The sequence below is a fragment of the Copidosoma floridanum genome, unplaced genomic scaffold (genome assembly GCF_036245765.1).
Source record: "Copidosoma floridanum isolate Cflo_tuat_1 unplaced genomic scaffold, Cflo_Japanese_pri ptg000004l, whole genome shotgun sequence".
Taxonomy (NCBI): Eukaryota; Metazoa; Arthropoda; class Insecta; order Hymenoptera; family Encyrtidae; genus Copidosoma; species Copidosoma floridanum.
The window spans coordinates 10,015,368-10,039,555 of NW_028321881.1; the positions used below are offsets into that span (position 1 = coordinate 10,015,368).

Genomic DNA, 24,188 nt, shown 5'->3' on the forward strand with positions numbered 1-24,188 from the left:
GCCGAGACGGGGGGCTGCTAGTATTCTTATATCATGAACCCCCTAACCGATCTTATCTATAATACTCATCTAAGATACCAGATGAGTTATTATAGATAACATAGATAATAATACAATATCTACATTTTTGGAGGTTGAGTTTCGGATACAAGATAAATTTTAATCTCATTGCAAATGGTACTGTAAGTTGAAAATTTTTTTCACTATTTTCTTACGTAAGTTGCGGCTGGTTAATAAAAAAGACTATACGGCACAACTATAATTACTATTTCACTCTTTACCACTATGAAATGTGACCTAATTATTTAATATCTTTACGAATCATAAGGTTCTTCAATTCTGGTGAGAGTGGCGGCTGGTTAAAATTTTGACCACCCTTTGGCTTCAGCTCTTGGTCTAATAAGCATCTAATTTCGTAGACTATATACATCCATGAATATATATTATATAGTTAAAACAGTTATTTTGACGAAGTTATTTCTTAGGTCTCAGACGATTTTGTTGACAAAATTATTTTGTAATGAGTGAAAGAAAGGAAAACAAAAATCATAAATCTAACGAGGAAGTTCATGCACGCCTAACTACAAATACTACTTTTGCAGATGAGACATTACTATTCGAAAATTTATATCCCGAAAGAAGAGGAAATGTTCGCAAGAGAAACTGGTTGAAGACTGCATTTGGTTTGGAGGGTAAAGAAAACCTTGAAAAAATAAAGTGCGAAAGAAACACTTATTGGTGTTTAAGAAATAGTAGGTTAAATTTAAAGTTGATATAACTCTGTAAGACATAAATTTAAGTAACTTCACCGCTAGATTTTATAGCATGTACTTACTACCTGTAAAACATGGAATGTTTCATCTGAAAGACAATGTTTTTAAATAAAGATGAGTACATATTGAGTTAATCTTTCAACAGGATGTAAATTTTGTATGATAAATGACAACGAAATTTTTAGGAATCACTTCTGCAAGAATTGAAAAAAATACTAAATGTTTTGTCTAGAAACCTTAACATGTAGTATTCTAAAACATTCTAAAACGTTTTCTGAAAATTTTCATAACATTTTTCCAGCAAACAAAAGTATGTTTAATAAATACTTGAATAATCATTTCTTAGAAGACGTCAGTGTGATTAAGTACAATAGCCACTAGAAACAGGAAAAGTGCTTCATCGGTATTTCTGACTTAATTTTAGCACATTGTTTCAGCTGACTTTATTTTAACGCATTTCAGACCAAGAATTGAGGCCCAACGGTGGTTGAAAATCTGAACCAGCCGCAACTCTGCTCAGAATTCAGTAAACCAATTTGTGGAGATTCTAAATATTTACGTCCTATTTTATTCTGGTAACGAGTTACGCGGTAATTGGAAGAGCCTATCGTGATCGATTTTGTTAGCTAGCCGCAACCTAAACCAACGCATTGAAAATTAAAGGTTGTAATGGAGTGCCATTTGTGGCGAGATTAAAATATGTTTTCTACCCGATAATCAATCTTCAAAAAATGGATCCTTATACAAAAGCCAAACCAGCTATGACTTAACTAGTAAGTTTTCTTACAATAATACATTGTTTATATAAAAGTTTTGGCAACTTTCAGATTTAATAAAGGAGAGAAAAGCCAGAAAAGGACCTTTCCAAGCCGTTCACTTAACGCTTACCTTATCTAATCTTATCTAGAAAAGCACAATCTACAATCTTGATGAGTAATATAGATAAAATTAGCGTTACATAGGAGGCGCGGAATGGTAGATTACGTCAGTAGGGTACTAAGTACAAACATCAGCGCCCGAAGGGCGCGGTTGTATGTTGGTGCCCGAGTCGCGTATAATGTTTTTCTTACCGAAGGCGCAAAGTGCAATTTTGGACCCGTGGGCACACTTTGATCCCAGTAAATAACTTAAGGCTCTAAGGCAGAAAAGTTTTTTGCGCCCTCCGGGACCAAAGTACTTTTCTGCCCGTGAGTCCAAAGTGATTTTAAGGGCGTAAAGTGTGGCTTAAAACCGCAAAGCGGCAGTTGCACTTTTCCCCATGGTAAGAAATAGTAGTTTTTGTCGGATAAGTGCCGTTGTCTCTGGGGCTATTTTGCGGCTTGAGGGATCTGCGAAGCATTGCCCGAGGAACGCAAGATAGCCGCGGAGCGATGTAATGGCACTTATGTGGCGAATCTTATTTTTCCTACCGATGGCACACCCGACCCTCTGAAACGCTCGAGGTCGTCAAAGGTCATTTTTCTCCGTTTCTTAAATTCAAAAATTGCTGCAACATTAGTAGTAGGTATAGAGTACTGTAAAAAAACCCAACTGGTAAAGTTGTGGCTGGTTTTGCGGGGCCTATTTTTTTTAAGGTTGATTTTTGGGTAGAAGATAAATTATAATCTTGCTGCAAATGGCACTTCACAAATTTTTATTGTTGTCCGTTAGTTAAGTTGTGGCTGGTTCATGAAATCGACCACATGGCACTACTTCATTTACTCCATAACTCTGTACTGAAAAAGATATGTTAAAAATTTTTGGATCCCCAACGGAAACAGTTAGTGTGAAAAAACGCAGCAAACCGTAACTTTCTGTGATGTAATGTACAGTTTGGTTGGATTTCGGACCACAGTTACAGTTTGTTACGTTTTGTTACGTTTGATTATAGTCAACAACAACACCCAACACATTGTCTTACGATTCGTTACATTTTATTATAATTCTAAAAAGACACTTGAATCTCGTGAAAAAGCAACTGTAGTAAACTCTAATAAACTGTAAGGAAGTGCTGTCATCTGTAATGTTTTATAACAGCTTACAAGTTTTTGCAGTTTATTACACTTTTTTATATTTTATTACCATCGATAACTTTTGGACACATTTCCTTATATTTTCGAATAAAATTTGCCTTAAATAAAAAAAACTTGAGTAACTATCATGAAAAAGTATAAGTGTAACAGCATGTGGTAAATCATATTAAAACATAAGAAAATGTAAGAAAACGTAACACAACCTAATAAAGTGTAAGAAACGTCCGAAATCCATGAGACTATTACAATTTCTTACATTTTCTTACATTTTCTTGCGGGTAACGGCATATTATTACACATGTTCACTTTTTCTAACATTTTGGTAAGTTTTCAAATTTCCGCTGGGGATAATACCGAATCATACCGTTTCTGAATTCTAGTGATAGTAGCGGCTGGTTTCGATTTTTGACCATTCTCGGACCTCCGCTCTTGGTCTATTTCACAAGGGGTGTAATCCGCAATCGCCGCCAGCAGTTACGTATGTACGACGTGACAACGTTGCGTGGTTGGGGGCGCTACTGTCGATTTACTGGTGATGTGATCCGCAATCTCACCAGCAGTAAAGCAGACGACGTCGGTCTACTTGCTCTTTTTCGTGACATTTTCCGACATTCTATCGTCTGCTTTGCTTTGTTTACAATCAGAAAATGTCACGAAAAAGAGCAAGTAGACCGACGTCGTCTGCTTTACTGCTGGTGAGATTGCGGATCACATCACCAGTAAATCGACGTCGGTCTACTTGCTCTTTTTCGTGACATTTTCCGACATTCTATCGTCTGCTTTGCTTTGTTTACAATCAGAAAATGTCACGAAAAAGAGCAAGTAGACCGACGTCGTCTGCTTTACTGCTGGTGAGATTGCGGATCACATCACCAGTAAATCGACGTCGGTCTACTTGCTCTTTTTCGTGACATTTTCCGACATTCTATCGTCTGCTTTGCTTTGTTTACAATCAGAAAATGTCACGAAAAAGAGCAAGTAGACCGACGTCGTCTGCTTTACTGCTGGTGAGATTGCGGATCACATCACCAGTAAATCGACAGTAGCGCCCCCAACCACGCAACGTTGTCACGTCGTACATATGTAACTGCTGGCGGCGATTGCGGATTACACCCAAGGTCAGCCGCGTGGCTAAGGTTTTAATTCTGTTTACTGCCGCATGAGGTTATTTTATATTATGAAATGACACTGAATTGGCTCTTTTTGTAACGTGTATAGTGGCAAAGGTTTTAGTTTTAACATTGGCCACTTCATTTACTTTTGTTCAGGCTCTGCAGTGCTAGTAGTCTTGGCTCAAGGCTCACCTTGAGTAGGGCCATGGTGTACAATATACTGGTAGTTCCATTGCCTGTATTGCAAATAGTAAATTTTTGTGAACATTTTGTGTCTTTTCCGCTTTTTCACACCAAGTGTCACAACAAAAAACGAGGATCAAGCAGATGATCACCTGCAGCCAGTGAACACTAAAAGGGAAAAATTAAAGTAATGAATATATTTGTAAAATTATTTTCAAATTTGTATTATTGATTTGAATATAAATTAAACAAAATGGGAAAAAAATTTCGTGTTAAAGACAGTGCAAGTGATGCAACATTATTTAATGCACCAAAAAATTAAAAAAGTCTGTATACATCATGGGTCGAGGTTATGTAAGTGGCTTGTGATGTAAATAAATTTTTTTTAAGCGAACGGTGCACTGTTACTCTCGCTAGTATTATGATAGTGTTCTCCAAAACTTATAGTAAAACTATGTATAGTGTTCGCGAACACTACCCACCTGAAAAAAAACGTTGGAATTCTATGTAGAATTACTTATGTAAAACTTTTAGGAAAGCCAAACGGCTTTACACATGGTTTTACGTATGGCATTACATAAAGGGTTTTAGCTTGGTGATGCCATATGTAATTCCATTTGGAAAAACACATGGAATTACTAATTGGAAAAAGAAAAAATTTCTATCATCTAGAAATAACTGCAAAATACCACAATAAGTTATTTGCAGTTAACAATTTGTCTTACCATCGGGATGATTACTCCAAAACAAGGGGGTTGATTTCACTTCTATAGAAAAAAATTTTATTATTATTTTTTTTTTTTATTCCTGAAATATTACTTAAATCCCCTTGTTTTGGAGTTATCATTCTGATGGTAACATTAATTGTTCACAGTCAATGACGCATTACAGTATTCTGCAGTTATTTCTAGATGACAAAATTTTTTTCCTTCTTCCAATTTGTAATTCTATGTGTTTTTTCCAATGGAATTACATATGGCATTACCAAGCTAAAACCCCTTATGTAATGCCATACGTAAAACCACATGTAATGCCACATGGCTTTCCTGAAGGTATTACAGAAGTAATCACACATGGAATTCCGTCTTTCTTTTTCAGGTGGGATACTATTATATTTATATGGTCCTCGTTTCTCATTTTGCCATCTGCTGTATCTTGAATGAAACAGCACAAATATTTCACAAGAACCCATACTTGCATGGGTCCACCTGTATATCTTATAGCGTGAATAGAGTTGGCCTCAGTTAAAAATGATTAGCTATGATTTTTCCAATAAAGTACAGCTGTATTGTAACACCAAAACTGGGGGTTCAAGTATTTTTGAACAATATACAAAAAAACCAAAAAGTTTTACTGTTTAAATGGGTGGAGTCCGAAATAACGACAGTTCACTTCAATTTTGCCGTAAAACTATGAATGTTCATTTCAGCGACGTGTATTCCGACGACAACGATAGCTCAGTGCAGCGACTATTCATTATTTCGACAGCCAATCACGGAGCAGCGTAAGTAGAAAGTCAAAGTAAACTACCTTGTGATTGGCTGTCGAAATAACGAACAGTTGCTGCATTGAGCTATCGTTGTCGTCGAAATACACGAAATACACATAGTTTTACTGCTAAATTGAAGTAAACTGTTGTTATTTTGGACCCCACTTGTTCAAATTATTCTTGTTTATTGTTAAAAAATACTCGAACCCCTCAGTTTACATGGTATTATACGGATAATAGCGTATCCCCATCTCGAGGAGCCATATAGATTTTCACGTGGATATTCCACGTGGACTTCCATGTAGATTCGATGTGGATTCTTCATGGATCTATATGGATTCTACGTGGAAATCTATATGGATTTTCGACATGGAGTTGAATGTGAACGATCCTCATGGAAATCTAGGTAGATTTTCCACGTAGTAGTTTTGACGAATTGTTTGTAAGAAAAGTCAGTAATTCTTATTCGTTTATTATTGCACGAATTTTCCACGTGGAAATCCACATGGATATTTGACTAGGCCATCTACATGGACTTTCTACTTGGAATTCCATATAAAGATTTTATGCTGGACCATCCATATGATAATTGAGTAAATTTTCTGCGATACATCAATATAAATTTAACGTAGAATCAGCTGCATACGTAAACAAGTTTTTAATTAGCCTATATAAATAACACGTATAGTTAACATTGTGTATAAGTTGGCACTATTAAGAAAATTGAGAGTTCCGCTCATATTACTGAATATTTACTTATGTTGATTTGACATTTTATTACATTCCAACGGATGAAAGTCCCTTGATTAATGCACGTGGTAAAGGCCTGAAACCCTCAAAACTGCAACAAAATGCCTTAGAACTTACTCGAATCAGCTGATTAACTAAACGGTGTATACATGTCTGAATACACGGTTGGTTAGTTACGTATAGGTGGGTATGGATTTAAACCTAAAAGCTGACTGAAATATCGTTTCTTAATATGGTCCACACGGAAGAATACTTTTAATTATCCATGTCTTGATACTCTGTTAAAAAAAACCATGTCAGAAAACCACATGAAAAACCCGCATAATTTCATGTGGGTTGTCTCCAATTGACGTATGATTTTAATCAGTTTTTATATGGTTTTTAGTTTCAAATCGCCATATAGTTGTGAAACCACGTAGTTTTTCAAAAATTGTAGTTTTATTTTGTATTTTTTGACGAGAAAAAGTGACCCTGGGCGCTTACTGGCCACTTCTAATTAATAGATTAATAAATAATAACCCAAGCGCCAATCACTATATAACCCGGGGCACTTACTGCCCGCTTTATTAATTAATAAATTATTGAATAATACCACAAGGGCTAATCACCCGATGACCCAGGGCGCTTACTGGCTGCTCCATTAATTAATATATTATTGAACAATAACACAAGGGCCAACCACCACGTTACCTGGGGCACTTGCCGGCTTTCAATTATCAAAATGAATTTACATAATTCCAGTCAAAGCATTTGTCCATACTTCGTGTGGTAAGTCAATGTGCATGAACTCGCAGAATGTCTATTTGAGTTGTCCACAATAAAAATCCCTACAAATTTAAACATACAAAATCCATGAAGACAATAATATGAAAAATACATATTAATTTCTTTGTAGTTATTCCACATTAATTCCACGTAAAAAATCTATGTTGATTTCTGCGTGAAAAAACCTTGAAGACATTTACTATTTGGCAATTTGATGTAGAAAAAAATCTGCGAATTTTTACGTGCAAAGAATTATGCACATTTCTGTTGTAAGAAAATAATTAGAACTCCCGTATAAAAAAACAAAAAAAAAATATCCACATAGAGAAAAGGTGTAGATTTCTAACGAAATAAATGTAGGTGAGCAATCCACGCGTATTAAACTTTGAAAATTGATGTATAGTCCCTCATAAAAAATCCATATAGAATTCAAACGGAAAATCCATGTAGGTGGCCTTGTAAAACATACATGTATATTTTTGCGTAAAAAATTCGTGCAATACTAAACAAATAAGAATCACTGACTTTTCTTACAAATAATTCGTCAAAACTACTACGTGGAAAATCTACTTAGATTTCCATGAGGATAGTTCACTTTCAACTCCATGTAGAAAATTCATATAGATTTCCACATAGAATCCATATAGATCCATGAAGAATCTACATCGAAGCCACATGGAAGTCCACATGGAAATCTACATGAATCCTTGAGATGGGGATATCATGGCTCATATATCTTACAAAAGGAAATGTTATTAAATAAATATTATCGCTTATAATTCTCGTGAAATTTATAGCTGTTAACAGCTACTTGTTACAGTTCTTAATTGTACATGAGTACAGCTACTTTGTAGTCAATTATAGCTATTATGGTTGCTAATTACAGCTGTATAATTACAGCTATAATTTATAGTTAAAGTGATAACTAATGATTTTTGACTGAGTTTGGCCTGTCAAGCAGAGCCTTATCGTCAGAGAACTGGTAGCACATAAAGATGACTTATTTGACCAAAAAAAACGGTTTGTGTCCAGAAGTTGAGCATATGCTTCATTATAAATTGTATATCTGTGGTAGCTATAACTTTATTCGTTTCTTTATTCCAAAGTTTGTAGCCCTTTTAATTAAGTAGGTAACTAAGGAAAATGCCTTAGGTAATTTTTTGTTTCCGTTAACGTCTTAGATAGCGATAATAGAATTCGAGTAACTGTATATTGTTATGGAACAAGCTTCGGGGATTTTCGTGTAGATGGGGAGTAGATAATTCTAATTTATTAAATAAATAGATTAAAGAGTCCGAAATATTGTAGTTAATATTACCGCCAAAAAAGTGAAGCTGGAGCTCAAACCCGATCAACTAATGATTCGCGAAACTTTACGTTGACCGCCTAGCCACAACCGCCGCTGAGAGCGAATGTATTGATTGCACTTTTAGTGCGCACTCTGTTGTATCGTCAGTTGAACACCGGTGTGCCAACGCACGGGCGCTGGCTTGACTCAACCAAGCCACGTCTGTGACATCCATAGAGATATTATAAATAGAGGGGGCAAGCTCAGGGGCTGCCTGTAAGTGAAAGCATACGCTCGATAGAAAAAAAAAACAAAACAAAAGGGTCTACTTTCTCTCTCGCACCTCCTCTCCGATTAGCTGGTAAGACTCCCCCTACGTTCTCTGTTCAGAGGACTTAGCAGACAACGCAGCAGCGTGCCTAACCTTTTTACAATCAAATAAAAATGAAATATAATTGGTATTTCAGTTATATTGAAGTTAAAATTAGCTAAAGATTAGTTTAAACATAAGCTCATATAACTCAAACTTCCACCTAAGCTATCAATATTAACATAAGCTCATAGGGGGGTAAATGATTAAATGTAACCTTTGAACACTACCTTTTAGTGTAGAGTACGGCTTAGGGGATAAGCTTTTGCTTAGAGTACTAAAGATTCTGAGTTCGAATCCAAATAAAGTTTTTTTTTTTTTTTTTTTTTTATTGTTGATTTAAAAATAAAAAGGATTGTAACGTGAACATGAAAGTCAAATTTTATATTATACACATTTTTATTAGAACATTTATTAATTACATTATAGTGTATTCAATAGTTAATAATGTAACGAAACGATGATTTAAAAAAAAAATTACGTAGCTTATTACTATTCGACGGTGCCTACGAAAACAATTACAGATCCGAAAGTGCGGCGAAAAAAATTACATCCTGAAAATTTGCGGAGAGTAAGATTATTTACTATGAAGTATGGAGAAAACTATTCTAACTATGAGATTGCGGAGAAAAAAATGATTCATTCCGTTTGTGCGGCGAAATAAATGACTACCTTAATACTTGCGGAGAATAAAATTACACTGTCAAAATGTGCGGCGAAAAAAATTACACTTTCAAAATGTGCGGAAAACAAGATTACACGACTAAAATGTGCGGCGAAAAAAATTACCCTGTTAAAATGTGCGGCGAAAAAAATTACCCTGTTAAAATGTGCGGCGAAAAAAATTACATGACTAGAATGTGTGGCGAAAAAAATTTCTTGACTAGAATGTGCGGCGAAAAGAATTACGGCTTTGAAACGTTAGTCGAAAAAAATTTTTCACCGTCAAGTTCGGCGAAAACTATTACAGCTACAAAAAGACGTAGAAAAAAAAAAATTTTATCGAAATGTGTTACGAAAAAAATTATTTTCGTTACACTGTGCGTACAAGTAGTGCGTAAAGTACTTCTAACCATACAACCTGAGAGACAACAAATAATTGATTAGGAAAAAAAATGTTTATGATAAATAAATGAGTTAACGAATAACAAAAAAGATAATTAATCCTGTTGGACTGTAACCTATTAATCCAGGGGAAAACGAGAAATGTAATCAGTGTTTATAAAATTATTTTGGTAGATATTTACTTTAGCGTATCACCCTCAAAATTAGTATTAAGATTAGAAATTTTTCAATTTTAATGATTAGGAAGTTTGATTCATGTGGTTTTGAAGCGCGGAAAAAAAAAATTTTTTTTGAAAATTTTGATGCATTTTTATTTTTTTATTTTTTTGCTACTGTTTGCCACACATATATTAACGTGTTTTCTGTACTATATACTTCCAGTACCTACATAATAAGAAGAATGATGAAGTACAGAAAGTGTATATCACAGAAAACCACGATAATATATGTGTGGAAAACAGTATGAATATAGTCTATTGTACGTACAATAATTAACTTATACATACAAATCATGAAAGTACTGTTTGCCACACATAAATATATTATCGTGGTTTTCTGTCATATTTACTAAATGTACTTCATGATAATCAATTTCATATAGGTACTAAAGGTATATAGTACAGAAAACACGTCAATGTATGCAGAAAAAAAATAAACAAAAAATTTAAAAATTAAACATTTTGAAATAACGAAAAAAAAATTTTTTTTTCCAAAAAAACCAACTTTTTTTTGCTTTTCGCGGTTCAAGAATACGTGAATCAAACTTCTAAATCATCAAAATTAAAGAATTTCTAATTAAAATGATTGTTTACGAGGTGACGCGCTAAAGTAAATAATTACCATTATATTGATGGTTAAATAAAAAAATAAAAGAGGAAGAAAACACATACAATTAATAGACAATAACCTAATAATCCATAGGATAACGGATGATTAAAATCTAAGTTTAGTAATCGTAATGATACATAAAAAAATTAATGACTAACTAACAAGACAATAAATCCCAATGGATTATAACCTAATAACCATGGGGACGAGTTATTAAAATCAGACGTTAGATAATTATGTTGATAGATAAATAGATGAATGACTGATAAAAGAGAGAATGAATTTGAATAGGCTATAGCCTTATATTCCAGAGGACGACGAGTAATTAAAATGAAAGCTTATTTAATTATTATGATGAATACATAAATTAATGAATAACAAAAAAGACTAATAATTATAATAGACTATAACCTATTAACCCACAGGACAACGTCACAACGTGTAAATGAGATCAGAGTTTAAATAATCACTATAATCGATGAATGGATAAATAAATAATATATTAATAAATTGAATGCTACATAACCCATAGTGCTGCTTAGTTAATGAATTAAAAAGTCCACAGCTAGTCCATCCAACGCGCTGGTTAGTTATTTGTTGTTGCTTCGTTATAAGATAAAAGCAATTGGGTTATTTGGCTACAGGTTCTTCGAATAAAGTTTATTGTTTGTAGACGAATTTATCCATTTTTTTGATTGCTCTTAATTTCAAACGATTGATAACCTACAATTTAATAAGTTGCTGTCTTCTGGAAAATCAGGTTAAAGTTCATTGAGTTATTTGGTCTAGATTTCTCAAAATTACTATTTTTTGTTTCCCATTTATTAAATTAATATAATTTCATACTTTTTACAAAAAAAATCATCTATTTTATTATCTGTAGTCCCCTGGGTTGATTGAGTTGCGTTATTTGATATTATTAATCGTTTTTTAATAAAGTATTAAGTGCTCTGGATACCCTAGCATAACATTTTTTAACTAATTGACTATATAGCGCGCTGGGTTACGTGGCATTGGATTTATTAATTTATCAGTACCACACCGCACCAGGTTACGTAGAATTAGATTTATTAATTAAATACTATCATCTTTTTTACAATACATTATCTTAAATTTATTTATTTGCAAACGTTCTGTTATCAGATCAGAGTCTATTTATTTGGTAAAAAATGCTCAGGATTACGTTTTTTGCTTGTTTCCTAACTTACCAATTTAATAAATTTGATTATTTTCATCGATTTACAGCCTATAATTAATTTTCTGTCCTTAGAGTAATCAGATTAAAGTTTATGTGCATGAAGTTCCAAACGTTAGGACCCTATGACAATCCAAAAAAATTTATTTTGCTACAAAACAATTGAAACGCTAAAAAGCACTGTTATAAGGACTCCCGAGTAAAAATAAGCGTCAAATTAACATGTCAAAGCCGTAAACAGCTTCGAAACTTTAAAAAAAAAGCATCCAAATTATTTAATCGAGGGATCACAATGCGTAAAAATCGTATAAAAAATAAAAATAAATGAAACATTATTCCTATCATAAAACTATGGAGAAAGTAAACGAATATATGTAGCAACATAACACAAATACATAACCTCAATCCCTTAGCGCTCACAAAATCAGGAATCAAACCCAAACCCAAAACTTTACTTATATAGTACTTTGGTTACGTTGTCCAAAAGAATGTGGCAGTATTAGATTTTGGATATCATCTACTACGTATAGTCAACAAATCAGTACAGTCTTAACACCCATAAACATAACCTAAATTATTTATAGCGCAACAGAGCCAAATATTTTCTCAAAAACGACGCTTATCTGCTAGTTTGGTTATTTAAAACTGCCATATTCTTTGGGTCAACGAAACCAAACTACCGTACAAGCGTCGTTTTTAAGAAAATTCATTGTTTTGTTCTGCTATAAGTAGTTAAGGTTATGTTTCCGGGTGTTAAGACTGCTCTCATTTGTTTACATTACATAGTAAATGATATTGAAAATCTAATACTGCCACATTCTTTTGGACAACGTAACCAAAGTACTATATAAGTAAAGTTTTGGGTTTGGGTTTGATTCCTGCTTTTGTGAGCGCTAAGGGATTGAGGTTATGTATTTGTGTTATGTTGCTGCATATATTCATTTATTTTCTCCATAGTTGTATGATAGGAACAATATTTTATTTATTTTTTAAGGCTATTATTTTTTTCAATTTTTTGAGTTGTTTACGGTTTTAGAATAATAATTTGACGCCTATATTTACTCAGGAGTCTTTATAACAGTGCTTTTTAGCAAATTCAATTGTTTTGCAGCAAAATAAATTTTTTCGGATTTTCGTTGGGTTCCAACGTTTGAAACTCCATACACATTGAAGTCTATGGGTTCGATAAGTTAAAGTTATTTTGGGATTGATTTTTCTGTCTGTTATTTACTAATTTACTTAGTCATTGAGAAGAATTTGCTTTTTTCTAAACTAGTAGGTTAAAATCTACTGTGTTGTTTGCGTACAGTTGTTTGGAAATAATTTTATGCTTGTTGCTCATAATATTATTGAATAATTTCCGATACTTTTAAAAAACAATTTTTTTGGTCAAATCATCATGTTCCCTAATTAGGTCTCATTCACAAAATTTGTCAGCCACTTGGCGTATTCCTCGCTACTGGGAGTCTATGTTGAACTATACTTGTAAATTAATATATTCAGGTATAATGTATATACAGGTAAACTTTAACATAGAGTCCGAAGAGCGAGGACTACGCCAAGACAGCTAAGAGGCTGACAAATTTTGTGAATTATGTCCAAGGGATATTAGATTAATGTTGCTTGTTATTTATTGACTTGTTTGCACCGCGCAATTGTAGAAAGGGCCTTGCAGACGTTGCACTCTTCCCCTGCTCTCGTCTTACGTTGCCTTGCTCTGATTGGCTTCGGAACTTTTCCAAAGGACAGTTCCAAAGTGGTGAGGGAATCCACTTTGGCCAACGCTGCTTCTACCAACATTAGGTTAAGAGGATTCCCACAGTAAAAATTACGGTCAGTGACATAAGAGTTACTGTCACTAACATTCCAATCTACAGAGTCTTGGAAAAGCAAATAGGCAGAAAAAAAGGGGCAATTGCATAAGTATCACCGAAGCTCCCACATGTGACTATCAAACATGTAAGAAATAACACAAGCACCAATCCCCACACAACCCAGAGCGTTTACTGGCCGCTTTGTTTATTAATTGAATAAATAATATAATACAAGCGCCAATCCCCACACAACCCAGAGCGCTTACTAGTCTATTAATTTATTTAAAATAAATTGAATAACACGAGCGCCAATGATCACACAACCCGGTGCGCCTACTGGTCCCTTTATTTATTTAGAATAAATATAATGATAAGACAAGCGCCAATCCCCACACAACTTGAAACGCTTACTGGTCCCTTTGTTTATTTGAAATAAATAAAATGATAGGACAAGCGCCAATCCCCATACAACCCGGAGGACTTACTAGTCCCTTTATTTATCTAGAATAAATATAATGATAAGACAAGTGCCAATCCCCACACAACCCAGAGCGTTTACTGGCCGCTTTGTTTATTAATTGAATAAATAATATAATACAAGCGCCAATCCCCACACAACCCAGAGCGCTTACTAGTCTATTAATTTATTTAAAATAAATTAAATAACACGAGCGCCAATGATTACACAACCCGGTGCGCCTACTGGTCCCTTTATTTATTTAGAATAAATATACTGATAAGACAAGCGCCAATCCCCACACAACTCGAAACGCTTACTGGTCCCTTTGTTTATTTGAAATAAATAAAATGATAGGACAAGCGCCAATCCCCATACAACCCGGAGGACTTACTAGTCCCTTTATTTATCTAGAATAAATATAATGATAAGACAAGCGCCAATCCCCACACAACCCGGTGCGATTACTGGTCTCTTTGTTTTTTAAAAATAAATATAATGATAAGACAAGCGCCAATCCCCACAGAACCCAGAGCGCTTCCTGGTCGGATTATTTTTTTGAATAAATTAAATAATACAAGCGCCAATCACCACAGAACTCGGTATGCTTACTGGTTCATTCATTTATTTAAAATAAATACAATAATAAGACAATCGCAAATCCACACGCAACTCGGAGCGCTTACTGGTCCATTTATCCATTCAAAATGAATTAAATAACGCAATCGCCCATAACCACAAAACCCAGTGCTCTTGGAGGTCCATTCATTTATCTAGAATAAACATAATGATAAGACAATTGCTAATCCCCACACAACCCGGTGCGCTTACTGGTCTCTTTGTTTTTTTTAAAATAAATATAACGATAAGACAAGCGCCATTTTCCGCACAACCCAGAGCGCTTACTGGTCCCTGTATTTATTTAAAATAAATTAAATGACACAAGCAACAATCACCACACAAATCGGTGCGCTTACTGGTCCATTCGTTTATTTAAAATTAATAAAATTATAAGACAAGCGCTAATCACCACACAATCTGGAGCGCTCACTAGTCCCTTTCTTAATTTTAAATAAAAATAATGACTAGACAAGTGGCAATCCCCACACAACCCAGTGCGCTTACTGATCCATTCATTGATTTAAATTTAATTAAATGAAACACACGCCAATCATCATACAACCCGGTTTACTTACCGGTCCCTTTGTTTATTTAAAATAAATATAATGATAAGACAAGCGGCAATCCCCACACAATGTGGCGCGCTAACTGGTCCATTCATTTATTTAAAATTAATATAATGATAAGACAAGTGCCAATCCCCACACAACCCGGAGCGCCTACTGGTTTTTTATATTTATTTCAAATAAATATAATGACTAGACCAGCAGCAATTCCTACACAACTCGGTGCTCATACTGGTCTATTTATTTATTTAAAACCAAGTACATGACACAAGCGCCAATCATCACACAACCCGGTGCACTTACTGGTCCCTTTGTTTAAATAAAATAAATATGGTGATAAGACAAGCGCCAATCTTCACACAATCCGGAGCGCTTACTGGACCCTTTATTTATTTCAAATAAATTAAATAACAATAGCGCCAATCACCACACAACTCGGTCCGCTAACTGGTCGGTTTATTTATTTTAAATAAATTGAATAATACAAGAGCCAATCACCACAGAACTCGTCGCGTTTCCTGGTTCATTCATTTATTTAAAAAAAATATAATAATGAGGCAAGCGCCGAACCCCCACGTAACCCAGAGCGCTTACTGGTCCATTTATTTATTCAAAATGAATTAAATAACGCAATCGCCCATAACCACAAAACCCGGTGCTCTTGGCAGTCCATTCATTTATCTAGAATAAATAGAATGATAATACAAGCGCCAATCCCCACACAACCCGGAGCGCTTACTGGTCTCTTTATTTATTTAAAATAAATATAATAACAAGACAAGTGCCAATGTCCACACAACCCGGAGCGCTTACTGGTCCCTTTATTTTTTAAAAATAAATATAATGATAAGACAAGCGCAAATCCCCACACAACCCAGAGCGCTTACTGGTCCATTCATCTATCTAAAATAAATAAAATAACGCAAGCGCCAATCACCCCACAATTTGGTGCGCTTACTGGTCCATTCTTCTATTTAAAATAAATTAAATAATGCAATCGCCAATTACCACACAACTCAGTGCGCTTACTGGTCCTTTTGGCTGTTCAAAATAAATTAAATAACGCAAGCGCCAATTCCCACACAACTTGGTGAGCTTACTGGTCCATTTATTTATTTAGACTAAATAAAATGATAAGACAAGCGCCCAGCATTACACAACCCGGAGCGCTTACTCGTCCCTTTGTATAATTAAAATAAATATCATGACTAGACAAGCGGCAATCTCCTTACAATCCGGTCGGCCGGGATATGTAGTGGTTGGCGCATGTGTTATTTAATTTTTTTTAAATAATTAAAGGGACCAGTAAGTGCACCGGGTTGTATGGGAATTGTCGCTTGTCTTATCATTGTATTTTTTTTAAATAAATAAATGGACCAGTTAGCGCTCTTGGTTGTGTGGGAATAGACGCTTGCCTTTTCATAATATCTATTTTAAATAAATAAAGGGACCAGTAAGTGCTCTGGGTTGTGTGGTGATTGGCGCTTGTCTTATTATTATATTTTTTTTAAATAAATAAATGGATCAGTAAGCGCACCGAGTTGTGTGGTGATTGCGCTTGTGTTATTTAATTTATTTGAAATAAATAAAGAGACCAGTAAGCTTTCTGGGTTGTGTGGTGATTGGCGCTTGTCTTAATTTTATATTTATTTTTAATAAATGAATAGACCAGTAAGCGCACCGGGCTGTGTGGAGATTGGCGCTTGTGTTATTCAATTTATTTTAAATAAATAAAGGGACTAGTAAACGCACCGGGTTGTGTGGTGATTGGTGCTTGTGTTATTCAATTTATTTTAAATAAATAAAGGGACCAGTAAACGCACCGGGTTGTGTGGTGATTGGTGCTTGTGTTATCATTATATTTATTTTAAATAAATGACTGGACTAGTAAGTGCATCGGAATGTGTGGTAATTGGCGCTTGTGTTATTTAATTTAATTTAATTAGTTGAATAAACCAGTAAGCGCTCCAGGTTGTGTGGAAATTGGCGCTTGTGTTATTTAATATAATTTAAGTAAATAAAGGAACCATTCAGTGCATTGGGTTGTTCGGGGATCGGCCCTTGTCTTATTAATATATTTCTTTTGAATAAATAAAGGGACCAGTAAGCGCACCAGGTTGTGTGGGGATTGGCGCTTGTCTTATTATTATATTTATTTTAATTAAATAAAGGGACCAGTAAGCGCACCGGGTTATGTGGGGATTGGCGCTTGTGTTATTTAATTTATTTTTAATAAATAAAGGGACCAGTAAGCGCACTGGGCTATGTAGTATTGGCACTTGTCTTATTTTTATATTCTTTTTAATTAAATATAGGGACGAGTGAGTGCACCGGGTTGCGTGGTGATCGGCGCTTGCGTTATTTAATTTGTTTTAAATAGATTAATGTACCAGTAAGCGCTCTAGGTTGTGTGGGGACTCACGCTCGTCTTACTATTATATTTGTTTTAAATAAATGATTGGACCAGTAAGCGCACCGAGTTGTGTGGTGATTGGCGCTTGTGTTATGTAATTAATTATAAATTAATAAAGGAACCAGTAAGTGCACCGGGTTGTGTGGGGATTGGCGCTTGTCTGATTGTTATATTTTTTTAAAATAAATAAAGGGACGAGTGAGCGCACCGGGTTGTGTGGGGATTGGCGCTTGTCTTTTAATTATATTTATTTTAAATAAATGAATGGACCAGTAAGCGCTCCGGGTTAACACAAGCGCCTATCGATGACCTGGGGCGCTCACTGGTCGCTTTATCAAATAATAAAGTATTAATTAATAGCACAAGCGCCTATGACCTGATGACCCAGGGTGCTTACTGGCCACTCTGTGAAATAATAAAACATTAATTTATAGCACTATCACCTGATAACCGTTGTGCTATTAATTAATAATAGCTATCGTTTAATGAAGCGACCAGTCAGCGCCCTGGGTTATTGGGTGATAGGCGCTTGTGCTATTAATTAATTATATATATCGTTTAATAAAGCGACCAGTAAGCGCCTTAGGTCATTTGGTGATAGGCGCTTGCGTTAATAGTTAATACTTTATTATTTAATAGAGAAGCTAGTGTGCACCCCGGGTCATCGGGTGATAGGCGCTTGTGATATTGAATAATACTTCAGTATTTAATCAAGCGACCAGTAAGCACTCCGGGACATCGGGTGATAGGCGCTTGTGTTAATAATTAATACTTTATTATTAAATAGAGAAGCCAGTAAGCGCCCTGTGTCACTAGGTGATAGGCGTTTGTGTTAATAATTAACATTTTATTATTTAATAAAATGGCCAGTAAGCACCCTGGGTCATCTGATGATAGGCGCTTGTGTTAATAATTAATACTTTATCATTTAATAGAGAGGCCAGTTAGCGCCCCGGGTTATTGGGTGATAGGCGCTTGTGTTAATAATTATTACTTTATTCTTTAATAGAAATGCCAGTAAGCCCCCTGGGTCCCTAGGCTATTTTAAAATTGATAACATTTGAAACCTGTCGGAGTTTGTGAAAAACAATCTAGTAATTAATCTGAGTACAGATTTGATAAAACAAGATTCAGCTTAATATTTAGTAATCTTCATTGACGATTATCTAATATTTTCGAAATCAGAAAAAAAAAATTATGCATTTGACACAGAAGACAAAAAATGTCTTTCCTTACCATGGGTCCAAAGTGTGGCAGAGCCTTGGCGCCCTAGGGCGGGAATTTTTGCACTTGTAACACTTTGCGCCCACGGGCGGGAAAGTACTTTCCTGCCGTAGGGCGCAAAGTGTTCGCGAGCCCAAAGTACGCCCACGGGCGCAAACTGCACTTTGGGCCCGCGGAAAGAAAAACGTCGTCCGCACTTTGGTCACAAACATACAAAAACCCCGCCCTTCGGGCGAGTTTTTTTTATGTTGCGCCCTCGGTACGAAATATACTAATTATAGCCTTTATTTGGTCATAGCTAACGTTACTGACCTCTAAAATACAAAAAACAAGTTCTTTGAAGAAAAAAAATATTAAAAAGCGTTTCCTCTATCCACAGTATAATGGTCTTTAAAGATTTAAATAATATTATCTTAATCGGACACCCAAAGACATCTCTTTTTTTTATGACAAACTGCAGGAAATGTGTTTTTGGTTTTCAACAAAAATAACACGTGCTGCAAGTAAACTTTTTTTGGTATTTTTAATAATATTGCACTTTTTTTTAATATAAAAAGGAAAGGAAAATGTGCTTACAGAAAATTAAATTCTCAACCAAACTGAATTTTTTTCTTCTTTACAAATTTATAATCGAGATACTCTCTTAAATTAACTTATAAACTTTATTTCGTCACTACTTTGAGCACTAAAAAATTCCTCTGAAATATCAACAGTTTTGTTACTGTCGTCAACTAGTCAATTAATAATTATATTAGATATTCATTATCGATTATGTGTAAATTATGATGCACCTAGTCCATTTCTTGGAAGCCGGTATTCATGATTTGTTATCAAATTCATACACTGCTAGAGGCATTTTAAAAAATTGCGATTGTATCACATCGATTTGTAGCATATGTTTCGCTTGTGAAAAAAAAAATTTCTTGATGTTTTTTGTTTCAAAACATCATTTTGTCTGGTGTTATAAAAATCTATATACTTAACAATATTTTTAATGTACAAAGACATTAATTCAGTCTTCTTTCAAACAGTTGTATACTGTATAAAGCAATAATTATCAAGTACATCACCCTCGTTATGCTTTAGAAAATGGTGAAGTTGCGTCTAAAAAGGAGACTACCTTCCACTAACAATTCAAGGCTCTCTCATGACGGTTCGATTGGTCACGGAAACGAAGAAGTAAATTCGGCTAAAGTTGATGAAATTGGCACAGTAAGACGGATTTGAATGCGGTCTTTTGCATTCGATTCGTTAGAGCGTAAGGAAACTTTAGCGACCTAAATTGATATATAAGAGATTCAAAATATGCAGATTGCAAAAATAATATGAAATTTATAATTGCATTTCATATTGACTGTAAATACTAAATTTACGATTCGGAAAACGAGTTCAAACACGTTACTCGGGGCAGGTTACAGGTCACCCTGGGTACCAGATACCTCAGACATCGATTCTAATGCGTTGTTTGTGTCCAGCAACCCTGAAAATCTCCAAATAACGAGTTTGAACTCATTTTACAACAAATTCCCCGAAAATTCCAGGAGACGACGGACATACCCGTCACCTTGGGCACCAGGTACCTCCGAGACAGATTTTAACGCGAAATTCGTGTTCAGCGACCCTGAAAACCCCCGAGTATTGTGTTCGGACTAATTGTATGATGAATTTTCCAGAAATTCCAGGAGACGACGGAGATAGCGGTCACCCTGGGCATCAGGTACCTCTGAGACTGATTCTGATGTGACATTCGTGTTCAGTGACCCCAAAAACCCCCGAGTAACGTGTTTAAACTCATTTCCATCACTATTAACCGAATCGTAAATTTAGTGATTCCGGTCAATTTGAAATGCAATTATACATTGCATATTATTTATGCAAATTGCATATTTTTCATCTCTTATACATCAGTGTAGGTCACAAAGTTTCCTGACGTTCTAACCAATCGAATGCAAAAAACTGAATTGAAATTCGTTTTACCGTGCCTATTTTATGAACTTCACTACTTCGTTACCGCGACTAGATACAATCCTTTTGGTAACACACTTCGATGAAATAATTTTTTTCGCCGCACATTTGAGTGACATAATTTTTTTTGCCGCAAATTTTGATAGAGTCATTTTGTTCACCGCACAGTTGAACAATATAATTTTTTTCGCTGTACACTTAAACGGTGTAATTTTTTTCGCCGCACATTTTAAGAAATCATATTTTTCGCCGTAAACTTTGTAGGCATAATTTTTTTCGCCGCAATAGTTGGGAAGTTATTATTTTTACCGTATTTTTTTGGAGTAATTCTTTTCGCCGCAATTTGTATCTGTTATTGTTTTCGTAGGCACCGTCGTATTGAACTTTGACAATATGCACATTTTTAAAGACAAGGAGCTTCTTTCTTTACGTAACATAAATTTTTTTTTGGTAAAACACATTACAATTATAACAACATTTATAAATTAATCGAGGTACAAATGTAAGTACGACTTAATTAACTTTGGTTTCACTTACTATAATGTTGAACATTTTTAGAAGCAATGATTTGTTTTAGACCAAACATAAAACGGACAGATCATTCACCCTTAAAAATTGTCATTTTATTATTACGCATGCGAACCCGAAATTTAAAATCTCCTAGCTTATCGCTTTCATGTTTGAGACGTATAACTTTATTCTTGTAAAAATTAGCCCAATTTTTATATTTAGATGTACACTTACTTATAAAATGATCGACTGTTATCACCAGGTATTAAAAACTTTTTGCAGACTATACAAGTTCTTATAATTATAAAGTCAAATTTGATTTTTAATAAATAAATAACTTGTCAACAAAAAAATGCATTGGTTATGTTGCTGTTTTGGTTACCCGCTTTATTACTTCTGCTAAGCTTGTAACATATGTTGCCAGTGCCAGAGCCCAGAGCCAATCAGCGGAAAGGTGCGAAAGAGATACAAGATCCGTTTGCTTTCTTTCTCTTTCTACCGAGCGTACGCTTTCAGAGCTAACTTGCCCCCTCTATTTATAATATCTCTATGGTGACACCTCCCGGTTAATGGTTCGTCGTCCCCGATGACACCTCTTGCTAAGTCACCTGCGGGGTTTTTGTTATGCTCCTCCTGCTGCTCTTTGGCTTTTGTTTTGTGTCGACCTTACTGTGTGCGCTACGGCTTACTGCGACGGCCCAAGAGTTCTTCGTTTTCTTCATATCATCGTCTTCGAGGGCTGCTTTGGCCTTTTTTCTGCTTTAGTATCATTATTATTGTAACTGACCAGGAGATGTAGTTCTTATCGTCCACCGGAGGTAATGTAGATTTCTTTTGAGTTGGTGATGGATGTGTCCGGTGCGTTTCTGAGTAAATTTTGCGCGGATTGCCCACTCGACGGCCTTAGGCGACATCCCAATATACATCCCTCTTCTAACACCAAATTACGCTTGTTACAGAACAAGCTTCGGGGATACTTGTGTAGATAGGGAGCAGGTAATTCCGATTATTTAATAATGGATTAAACTGTCCAAAATATTGTAGTGAAATACTTCGCCAAAAAGGTGGAGCAGGGGTTCGAACCCGTTGAATAAGGATTCGCAAAACTTTACACTGATCGCTTAGCCATGACCGCTCTGAAAAAAATTTAGATGTAGGATATCTCCAACCTTGGAAATACCCGAGCTTCACAAATTTCTTACTTCTAAAATTTCAAAATACGACTGACATCAATCCAAACTTTGTAATATATCAAATAGAAATTTTTTGAAGTATCTTGTTTCCAAATTGAAAGTCTCATTGTACGTGTTTGGTAGCGTCAGATGTCGACGAATCGTTGGATGCAGAGAGCACGACGCTGGAAGCGTCAAATCTTGGAGTTGGTAAGCTGAGCTTCCCAACTTGGGAGAGTAAGAGCTAGACATTAGTTGAGGTCACTCGGTCCCATTATCGAGCCATAATACTTCGGCATTGAGTATAAAAAGTATGTATAGAGACTAAAATATCTATAAATGAGAGGAAATGGTTGCGACGAAGACAATCACAGCGTGACGTCACGCCGTGTTATTTCAAATGTGGTGACGGCACTCTGTGATTGTCTTCGTCGCAGCCGTCGATATATAAATATATATACAAATTTTAGGACTCATCCCAAGCAGCTGATCCTCAGTTACCTAGTGCGATCACATACTTTAATTCATTATACATAAATAAAAACTCAACAAACTAATTGCTGGAGTCCTGCCACACTTGCAGGCTGACGCTTAAAAGTTTTTCTTCAAAAATTAAGGAAAAGTAAAACATGCAAGTAGGTTTAACTTAGGGTATACAAAACTAAAATTAAAATGTAATCAACGAAAGCATACACAAGTAAAGGTTAAGCTCTGGTACATACTATGAACATATGTAAGTTTTAAGTTCAATCACCCATATTGAGTGTTAGCTCAGTTGAGTACGCGTTCTATTTTGGACCCAATAATCATGAGTTCAAGACTCGATAGAGTCACTTTTTTTTTCTTTTTTTAAATTATTCCGTATCAAAAAATGTTAGGATATTTATTTATTTATAAATTACTAACAGCAGAAAAACGTGTATGCATAAAAACTCACTCATGAAACCCATTACGCACGGTTCACTCAATTTTTAATATACTTACTAATCAAGAGTTTCTACCCAAATAATTTTCCGCGCTCGCTATACCGCACTTTTATTTACTTAACAAGCATTTAAAAATTTCAGAGCCTTATCCTAAATAATTTAGAGCGCTCGCTTGTGTGCGCTTTTATTTATTTAATAAGTATTTAAAAATTCAAGAGCTTCCTCCCAAGTAATATCGAGCGCTCGCTTGTGTGCGCTTTGATTTATTCAATAAGTATTCAATAATTTAAGAGTGGCAAACATAAACAAACATAAAATAAATTTAACACAGTTGCAATATCAAATAATAACCTTATAATAAATATAAAGTCTTAATAATATAATTTATTTGGTTATAATTATATTTATAATAAATGTATATAATTAATTAAAGCGCACACATGCGAGCACTTAAGTCCCTCGGTGTGAGGTTCTTATATATATATGCAAATTTTAAGACTTATTCTCAAAACACTAAGCAAGAAAATATATATACCCCCTCATTGACCTTACGCCAATACACCGTAATATGCCAAGTATATATTATACATTACTCCTCTCTCCCATTAATGTATTTGAATCGGTTTACCTACATACTTTTTACACTCAATGCCGAAGTATTATGGCTCGATAATAGGATCGAGCGACCTC

The 24,188-nt window shown here is 34.9% G+C and overlaps 1 protein-coding gene across 3 annotated transcripts in view; it reads left to right on the forward strand.

Annotated features, from left to right (window-relative positions):
- The first annotated feature begins 475 nt into the window (after positions 1-475).
- Positions 476-24,188, forward strand: part of LOC106635892 (mitochondrial inner membrane protease ATP23 homolog) — a 306,756-nt gene continuing 283,043 nt past the window's right edge. For 2 of the 3 annotated variants that reach the window (XM_023391141.2, XM_089597942.1), the window contains exon 1: positions 476-752. In XM_023391141.2, coding sequence (XP_023246909.2) covers positions 521-752 — 232 coding nt within the window. In that variant the 5' untranslated portion in view covers positions 476-520. The remainder of the gene's footprint in view (positions 753-24,188) is intronic. The other variant, XM_089597938.1, reaches the window with a different exon arrangement.